This window comes from Triplophysa dalaica, chromosome 3, assembly GCF_015846415.1.
Source record: "Triplophysa dalaica isolate WHDGS20190420 chromosome 3, ASM1584641v1, whole genome shotgun sequence".
NCBI lineage: Eukaryota > Metazoa > Chordata > Actinopteri > Cypriniformes > Nemacheilidae > Triplophysa > Triplophysa dalaica.
Window position 1 is genome coordinate 17235713 of NC_079544.1, and position 10340 is coordinate 17246052.

The following is a 10340-nucleotide window of genomic DNA, read 5'->3' on the forward strand; positions in this document are numbered from 1 at the left end:
TACTATGTTTGTCTGTTCGACTGGGAGACGAATTGCTGAAGTGGAGTCTGAAAACACTTGAATTAACAAAAGGAAATGCACGCAGAAATTGAATTGGTTAAAAGAAATTTAATGAATAGAAAAAACAGACGAGAAATCATATTGGATTGAGTGCCTTCATGATGAACTCCAAAGAATGGCTTTTTTGAAAGGCAGACTCTATCATTACCATGAAAATATGTCATTACATATACAATTTATAGCACAGTAGCTTTTAAAAAATTTGCGTTGGCTGCCTGTGCTGCTTTGAATTGCTTATCAATTTTTTTCACAAGTTTGGGACATTGCATCCTCACTGGTCATATGGAAGTCTTTAAAATTCCTCCAAATTGTGCATGGCTTTATCAGACCTTTCGGGCAGGTTAACACAAAGTCATCACAGCATCTGATGAAGAGTTCGATTTTTAATATCAGATCTGATCTATACCTCTGGGGGATTTACCTCAAGTTGTCCCATTTGCATTGAAATGATATTCCACTTGCATATTTGACTGCAAACACATTCATTACATTCATTTAGAAACCTTTGAATTGATACATTCTTTCATTTCAGATATAAAAGTGTTAGATAAAAATAGGGTTAAAACACCTTCTGTAGCATAGTGACCTGTGTACTTTAAAAAGAGCAAACACTGCCATCTAGTGGACTGGGAACAGTTTAATGTGTCACGAGATTCAACAGCAATTAGGAGAAACTCTAAAATGTGTACTAAAGCAAAGCTATGTGTTTTAATCAACAGACTACATCGATTCACATAAGCAGGGTTGACACTGTAAAGTATGTTGGCAGTCGAGTAAGCACACTCCATCTCTCCTGAATGTCGCCATTAAAGCTTCTCATCCGTGTGCTCCGACCTCTGGTGCTTACGTACCCACGACAGGGTGGAAAAACTCTTGTAACACTCACCGCAGTACATTTTCTTGCCAAAATTTTGCTCCATGTGCTTCTTCAAACAACTTGCCGAGCTCAGGCATTTTCCACACTCTGAGCATTTGTGGATGTTGATCCCTGCCATGTCTTGATGGCTTTGGGAGGTTTTTACACGGGTGCTGCAATGGAACACGCTGGAGTGTACTTTTTTGTGCAACTTGAGCTCCTTCCTGTCTTTGAAGGCTGACCCACATTGAGAACACGTTCACTGTCTGTCATTAGTGTGGATCAACTTATGATTCTTCAGAGTGTCAAGTCTGTTAAAGCTCTTGCCGCACTGCTCGCAGTGGAAAGGTATGTCCTTGGAGTGCGTGACCTGGTGCATCTTTAAAGAGCAACTGTGGCTAAAGCTCTCATCACATTTTGAGCACTTGTATGGTTTTTCCCCAGTGTGTTCCTGCTGGTGTTTGGTACAGTCTCCGGATGAATGGAACCTTTTCCCACACTGCTCACAGCTGTAAGGCTTCTCTCCAGTGTGAATGCGCTCGTGCACTCTTAGGTAGACGGGAAGCTTGAAGGATTTGCTGCAGTAGGTGCACTTGTAAGGGCTGTCATCGGAGTGGGTCCTCATGTGTGATTTCAGGTAGCTCAGTCTTTTGAAGCTTAGTGTGCACTGTGTGCAATGAAAAGGACGGACGTCCTGATGACTGAGCTGATGAGTGTAAAGATCTGGCTTTCTCAAGAAACACTTTCCACAAACAGAACAGCCAAACGGCTTGTTCCCCGAATGGCTATTCAGGTGAGTTTTCAAATCAGGCTTTGCCGTAAACTTTTTGTCACATTGTGTGCATACAAAAGGCTTCTCTCCAGTGTGGGTCATTTTGTGTCTCCTCATAGCCGCTGAAGTGTTGAAAAGCTTCTCGCAATGATCGCACTGAAAGCGCAGATTTCCTTCATGCAACTGCACGTGATTTTTTAGAACATTTTTCTGAGAAAAGCATTTCCCACAATGAGAACAAGAGAAGGGTTTTTCCCCTGTGTGGGTCCTTAAATGGACCTTTAGAGAATTCATCCTGCAGAACTTTTTCTTGCAGTGCGAGCACTGGAAAAGCTTCTCACCCGTGTGCAGTCGCATGTGTAAGTTGAGTTCACTCTTACCGGCATAACTCTTTTCACAGGTGGAGCACTTGTACGGCTTTTCTAGGACGTGTATCTTCGTGTGGGATATGAGGTCAGACTTTTTTTGGAAAATCTTGCCACATTTTGGACACAGGTTGGACCTCGATGATTTAGGAGTAGCTGTGAGTGATGATGGAGGTTGCACTGGAGGTTGCACTTTAGATTCATTGGCCCCCAAAAGCGTGAAAGTGGTTGAAGGAACGGGATCATGTGGCATCATATCGGTATCTACCTCTTCGTCCCTAGAGGCACAAATCAAAGACTTAGAAGAAAAGATGTGAACGAATGGGAGATCTTTGATCCCAGACATCATAAAAAGAAACGTGGCACTTACATTGTTTTAATCGACTGCCTGCTCTGAAAAAAAAAAAAAACCAAGTTTAGAATAAGTGCTCTCTGCTGGGAAGTTTAAGTGAGTTGGACCTTGTCTTATCTTATGCTGTTTTCCACTGATTCATATTTGATCTTCATCACCATCCAGACCGCAGTAATAGCGCTTCTTTTTCCCTGAGGCTGCCTGTGTTCACTTCCTCAATGAAGTCTCTGATTTCTGCATCTATTTATTGTGAGAAGCTTCTGAAGTACTACTACACTTGCTTGGCTACTGGCTGCAAAACTCTTTTACCTACTACCGTTAACTTGAAAAATTGTTTTTGGCCCAATCTATATTTGTATGACTTTTATATAGTTTATCAGTTATAGATCATGTAAATGTCTTTCTCCCTAGTTCTGTACTACTTTTCTTATTGTTTAATCTTACCTTGAATGCTGCATTTGTTTTGTCTTCACAAGAAGATATGAGTTTCCAGTTTCCATTCTCAAGGTTCTTAATAACGTCACGAGACAATGTTGTGAAGCAGTAATTTTCCACTGTGTGTGCTACTATAACACTACCAGACGAATCTCTTTCTAGACGGAGTTAGAATGAGCATCTAAAAACGCAACTATTCAACTTTCCCTTACAGACTTTCCTCATTTTATTATATCATCACATCTTCTCCTGCCTGCTGTTCTATCCTTACATCTCTGATAGCATCAATATCAAGAAGACAGTATATATTCAATTGGATGTAAGCACAGAGGGAGGGTGAGAATGTTATGCTCTGGAGTTATCATAAGAGAGGAACACAGTTTGATACAATGAAAAGTTACCAAAAAGCATCTCAGTCGGTCATAAGAGATTATATGAACAAAATATTTCACTCACGTCATTATTTTGTCATGTAAAGTTTGTATAATTGAATTGAGAAATTCCTTCACTGAATTGTATTAATGCAGTCTTACTAAACTCCTCCTTGTGGTGATTAAACCATTCTTAAAATTACAATACGATGATAATACAATAGACCATCAGTTTTAAATACTATTGCAAATTGGGACCCAAGATGAATTGGAGCTTTAAACAAAGGTTTTACCTGCAACATGAATAATCTCAAAATGTGTTTATATTACTTTTACTAAGAGAAAACAAACACTTTTCGTTCTATAAAACCAATTAAAATAAAATATCGTACTGTTTGGACATTCATAAGCGATTCACACAGTTGTCTGTGAAGATCATTAATGCAAACTTTATTTCTTCAGTAACAATGTCATGTAAATTGGCACACTTACCAACTCACTCCCAGCACTCCTGGTTCGGTTTGGTTCATTGGTTTCCAGAAACGTTTCTCTCTGTGTCAAAGCGAGAAACGCTGAAGTGCTGCAGAAGCACAGAACAGTGTATCACCATCAAACAAACAGGACATCTCAGACACTTTTTGAACTCCCAGTAACTTTGTAAGCAGCTTTTACACAAACTGTGGCAACATTTTAAAACAACAGAGTCTTTTAAAGTTGAAGTGCAAAGGTAACACTGTTTAACAGGAGGGGTGGGGTGGTTGCCATGATGTTGTGGCAACATTAAGGGTGAACAAGGGTGTTCCTTAGAGGTAACGTATCAGTTGTGACGTTTCATAGACCGACGTCACATGCTGTAGTTCTCTTACAGCAGGATCTCGTGCTGTTGCGGTTCGAGACACCTCGGAAGTGGAATATTTCCCAGTACAAACGCGGAAGAACGTCTGGATGTAGTAACACTAAAACATTAATTTTACTAATGATTTCGTTACATTAAACGCAAGTATATGTTAACATAAACATAGCGCCGGAAAATTATTTCCGGGTTGAAGTGGGGAACTAGCACGTGAGGTTTCAGAAGTGCTTGTCGAAAGCTACATCAGGATCAGAGACACCATCTTATGGTCAGGAGACCATTACACAGTACATCCAGTTTTTTTTACAATATATTATTCCTCTTTATGGAAGCCCGTTTCTTTGGAAGCCCATTTCCGCCACGTGATAAAAAAAGGAGGCTCGAAAAAGTCATAATTGTGAGATTGATAGTCATAATAATGAGATAAAAAAACGAAATTATGAGATTGAAAATCATAATTATGAGATAAAAGAGAAATAATGTAATGGCAAACATTTTAAAGACTAAAGAATGTATTAATCAAACTGTCAAATCCAATATTTAATGTCGCTAAAACAGAAATACTGCAGGTTTTCCGATTTCCTTATATTATGATCTGTAATACATCTGGCTTGCTGATTCGCCAACCCTGACTGGATCGTTTTAGCAGCTGTAAGAAGTTACCATTTGTTTCCTTTGTCTGGTGTGTGCCTGGGCTTAAAATATAGCCTATAGGCCTACTACCTATACTATACTTTTCTCTGACTTTTTTCTTTAATTCTGTTTTTAGGACTGTAAGAGTTCTATTAAAGTTAATATTGTAGTTAAAGTGTGTCTATTTCACTGAAATAATGCAACTTAAAATATTTAACAACAATATATTAAAAGCTTAAAAACGAATATGTCACTATTTGTTTATTTAAATGATGTCAAATGAAAAAAAAACATTGCTTTTTTTAACAACGTAGCAATTTAGGAACAAGTTATAATTATTAGAGTAGATAATTTAACAAACAATATGAGATAGCCTTCATTATATCATGTTTTTTTATAAAGCAAAGCAATGTGTGTAAACAAAAAGGCGAATAGAAAGCAACGGACAGAAAATACAGAACGCCTTTCATTTCGCGCAGAACAAATGAACAAGCCTTTAATATAGCAGACTGCCCATATTAGCTTATTTATAGAACATACACTCGAGTCCGACTGTGATTATGAGGTTAAGATTATTTTACATGTTCTTGTCGAGGAAATGCAACCATTGTGCAAGGAAAGAAAGTCAGCTCAATTTTTGTAAACTCCGTCTGAGCAATCTGCGCAAACTCTGCAAGGGGACACATGTAACAGTGCTAAGCGATCACGTTTATTCAAGCTCTTTTTGTGATTTAAATAACAAAGAAATTACAAAGTTATGTGAATCTAGAAGCGGAGACATTCTCAACTCAGTTTAACAGCGCCTAGCAAACTTTTACAGCGCCTTTACCATATCGGGCCAATTGTCACCGATCCCCGATCTAGAATTGTATTTAGTATCGATACTGATACCCGATACAAATATCGGATCGGAGCATCCCTCTTTTCTACTCTGTTTTATTACTATGTGTCTGCTGATGCATTTGGATGTCTGCACTGGAAACAAAAAACAAATCCCTTTGTGTGCAGGTACTCCAGCAATAAATGTATTCTTATTTAGACTTATTTTGGCCTAAAAATGAATTGTTAAAAATTTAATTAACAATTTTTATTTCACCATAGAAAAGAAGAAACACATCAGTTTCTTTGTCAGTTATTTCCGTCTGTGAAAACTGAAAACAAATAACCAATATATATATATATATAACCAATCGCAATTGGTTTTTAAAACCACTGAGTTGCATTTAGACCATTCTAACCAGCGGATGTCCCCAGCGTGCTGTTTTTATTTCTCATAATTTCGATTTTTTAAACCCAAATGTTCAAAATAATCATACAGATAAAGCAATGTAAACTTAATTTTATAAAAAAGTTCTACTTATTTAAATATTTCAAATTCCTAAAGCACTTTCTTTCTTTTGAGTGAAGTATAATGATTATTTTTGATTAACTTGAAGTGTTTACTAAAACTAAAAAAAAAATGTTTTCTTCTTGTTCAATTTATTTAACCTAGTTAATTCATCACAATTGGTCAAGAAGAATTTCCAATCTCCACCATTTTTTTGTGGGCTTGTATTCTTTTATGCAGAAATTACAGGCACCTTTTGTGAAGCTAGACAAATATAACATGACATTTATAATGAAATAACCACAAATGTCTTTTCTGAGCTCACATCATTATCAGTTTTATTCAACCCCCAAGTGACATTCAATCTTAGTACTTAGTACAACATCCTTTTACAGTTATAACTGCTTTAAAACGTGAAGCATAGCTTGACACAAGTGTCTTGCAGCGATCTACGGGTATCTTCGCCCATTCATCATGGGCAAAAGCCTCCAGTTCAGTCACATTCTTAGGCTTGCGCACTGCAACTGCTTTCTTTAAGTCCCACCAGAGGTTCTCAATCGGATTTAAGTCTGGTGACTGCGATGGCCACTTCAAAATGTTCCAGCCTTTAATCTGTAACCATGCTCTAGTGGACTTGGAGGTATGCTTGGGATCATTGTCCTGTTGAAAGGTCCAACGTCTTCCAAGCCTCAGGTTTGTGATGGACTGCATCACATTGTCATCCAATATCTCCTGGTACTGAAGAGAATTCATGGTACCTTGCACACGCTGAAGCTTCCCAGTACCTGCAGAAGCAAAACAGCCCCAAAGCATGATTGACCCCCCGCCATGCTTCACAGTTGGCAAGGTGTTCTTTTCTTCATAGGCCTTGTTCTTCTTCCTCCAAACATAGCGTTGATCCATGGGCCCAAACAGTTCTAATTTTGTTTCATCAGTCCACAGAACACTATCCCAAAACTTCTGTGGTTTGTCCACATGACTTTTGGCATACTGCAGTCGACTCTTCTTATTCTTTGGGGACAGCAAGGGGGTGCGCCTGGGAGTTCTGGCATGGAGGCCTTCATTACGCAGGGTGCGCCGTATTGTCTGAGCAGAAACTTCAGTACCCACATCTGACAAATCTTTTCTCAGTTCCTCAGCAGTCACACGGGGACTTTTCTCCACTCTACGCTTCAGGTAGCGCACAGCAGTCAACAAAGGTCTTATGAAGCAAATCGATGTGTTTGTTTAAGAGAAATATCCATATTGACAATGCTATTAACGATAATGTGAAACATCTGGAATCCCTCAGCTGCAGGCGAATGAGAGGCTTGCTCAATAAGCTCAAAACTAGCTGCAAGATATGTCAAGTCCTGCAATGACAAAAGAACAACCACAATAGAAAAAAACACTGTACATCACAAAGTGACACTGACATAACACGCACAAACTGACAACCCCATTAGCAATTATATCACAACTGTGAACTTTAATACTTTGCTCTTTTTCTGTTTATATTGACGATGACTTCTTTAACAGAACTCAAAGCTGATCTAATATCTGCATTTTCCAGGTAAGCAAGACAACGAGGCAACAGTGACAAGAAAGCAAATCGCCAATGATGTGTAAATAGAGAATAAACCTTGGGAGAAACCAGACTCAGCTGGGAGAGCCAGTTCTCATCTGACACATTACAGATGCAATTACTTAGCTTAGTAGTGATGTATTCATGCAAACATAAAATAGTTACGACAGGATGTATGATTGTTCTTTTTAACATTTCATAACTTAGAATGTTAATGTAGTAAGGGAGGGATCTTAGTTATAAAACAGCACTTACCTGGATTCATTCGACTTCAAAAAAATGAACAAAAAACTTGTCACTTCCTCTGTACTGTATATTAATTTATATGACCTCCTTTACCGTCTGGATCTGTTATTTCTTGCCTTTTGACCATTTTAGAATATGTAAACAATGCTGTTCCAGAAGCACTTCCTGTTTCACTTTTTATTAGAATTATTATTTTATTTCACATGCATAATTACGTCTTAAAGGTGTCATTAATTAAGAAATATATTTAAACATGAGCTTTTGTTATATAAAAGTTCATTGTATTCAAACGAACATCCTTACAGCAGAGATAACACATAATAATATCCTGTAAATTCAAAGTCATTCCTACATGATAAGTGGTAATTTGGTCATGTCCAGAGCCATCGAGAAAGAGAGCTCTGCTAATGAAAGTCCAGAACGCTGGAGTTTCACCTGATTCATGGATCCTACAGATAGTTCCAGGAAGTTATTTTTTCTCTTTAAAAGCTTTATTTCATTCAATTTTATGCATCAAATGGCATTCGTCTATAAATAGGTTAGAAGTTTACCTCAGTTGGTCTGTTTAGTCGCAGCTCCATGCGTTACTAGTAATTTACGGGAACTATTGAGAGCCTCCATATCCGCCATTGCTGTAAAAAAACTGTTCCATTAGAGTCAACGGAGTTGAGGCGACTCTCTCCCAATCCCAATTCTCCCTTAAATTTCAGTCTGCTGCCAGTTTCATTTCAAAATGTTTTACACATCCAATCAATTCGCAGTGAAAAACATACCGATTGTCATATTTTCATAGTACATGCCCATCGTAAATTATTTTCCTAATATTGTATTCTGTATTTATTCACACTGTATATCTGCACTTGCTAATTGCACTTCTGGTTAGACCTAAACTACATTTCGTTACACTGTACTTGTATATGTGTAATGACAATAAAGTTGAATCTAATCTAATCTAATCTAATAACCACGGCCATACATTTTCACTCGGAAATGTGTCACAATACGGAAGTAAAAATGATTGCAACTTTCGGTGTATGGGGACTTAAAGAGTACATAACTAGGGGTTTTAAGGTCTTACTTTGGTTTATGGAGTGTCCAACAACAAGTTTATGTACAGAGAAGGTGTAAAACATTATTTCATAATAATTGGTAATTATTCTTACCTTACTTCTTGACTAACTCTCAAATGGTTTGCTGCGCGATTAATCTGTCTAATACCCTCCTTTCCACTAGCCTAGTCTGATGTGATTGGTCAGATGGTCTAGTCTGCTGTGATTGGTCTACCGCGAATGAGGCTCACAAGCTACAGTGTTTGGGGGAGAAGAGTGAAGTTTTCGCTGGCAGTCCTATCAAAACGTAGGCGGGGACTATATGTAGTGACGTCAATCCGCGCCGGTTCGGGAATCGGACTAGGGACGACTCGTTTGTGCGATTCGACACCCTTTTTTCCAAGCCAATAACTTTGTTATTCATTCACCTTTGGATGAGCAACTTGACAGACAGCTTACGTTCAAACACGGCAACATTACACACAGCATGAAATGTAATTTTCATGATCTCATGTTATGTACTCTTTAAGCTTTTTGCATAGACACCGCTGAACCTCATCTTATTTAGCTGGTTCGTCTTTCACCAAGCAGACATTAAAAGAAATAGTGTTAAAGAAACAGCTGCCTCTGCGACCTCAGAGATTACGTATTTTTGTTTGCTAACCCACTCACAAACTTTATAAAAAATTTGTTCCCTGGTAAGTAATTACTCTGTGAATGAATCCACATCTATGTTTTAAAGTCCCAGTGAAATACAAAATTACAATTCTTATTTGTTCATGCTTATGAAGCGTTTATAGTAAGTATCTTATCAATGTGGGTGATTTTCCGAAAGTAGCATTCGTTGCGATCATTTTGACTTCTGTATTTTGATGTATTTCTGAGTGAAAAGGATTTTCAAAGTAGGAAATTGGTGGGCGTGGCTTGTGTTTTTCACTGTGAATTGAATATATTTATGAAAACAGCTGTTTCACTTTTAAACGAAACTGGCAGCAGACTGACAGCTGAAGGGGAGGAGTTAATGGATGCTCCGTCATAGCCGTCTAATTTACATCATTTGAGATATATAGTAATTTCAGGGCGAACATGCTGATTTCAACTGAAGATTACGAGGGTACATGATTTTTTTTTTGACCCATATTTTTTAGTGACCCATATTAACAAGCTATTTACTATAAACACTGCAAAATTTCATGAATAATATAAAAATAAGAAGTATTTAGTATACTGGGACTTTAACACATCAGGACTATCACCTACTCCATCTAATGGTCCGGAGACCCCACTAGAGGCCCTTTGTTCCTGAGACAATTAGGCTATTTTGGATTCAGCCCATTTCTTCTCTATATCCAGTGTAAGACAGCTAAAAATAATATAAACTAAGTGTCACATGGGTCTGAATTAGGCTTGAGGTCAAAGGTAAGGTTTGTATTCCCCAAGAGGTCAATCTTTGACAC

The 10340-nt window shown here is 37.9% G+C and overlaps 1 protein-coding gene across 5 annotated transcripts; it reads right to left on the bottom strand.

The window, feature by feature from the left end:
• Window positions 1-88: 88 nt before the first annotated feature.
• si:ch211-119o8.6 (uncharacterized protein LOC556659 homolog) lies at window positions 89-4151 on the bottom strand. 5 transcript variants are annotated; one of them, XM_056741375.1, is made up of 3 exons: window positions 3704-4151; window positions 2424-2441; window positions 89-2331 (listed from the first exon to the last, which is right to left on the bottom strand). In XM_056741375.1, the coding sequence occupies exons 1-3, from the start codon at window positions 3739-3741 to the stop codon at window positions 1176-1178; spliced, it is 1212 nt and encodes a 403-aa protein (XP_056597353.1). In that variant the 5' UTR covers window positions 3742-4151; the 3' UTR covers window positions 89-1175. The 5 variants fall into 5 exon arrangements, with proteins under 5 accessions (XP_056597353.1, XP_056597370.1, XP_056597337.1 ...); XM_056741392.1 differs by having other exon boundaries at window positions 2424-2446; window positions 3704-4148; XM_056741359.1 differs by lacking the exon at window positions 3704-4151 and adding an exon at window positions 2850-3689.
• Window positions 4152-10340: the final 6189 nt, after the last annotated feature.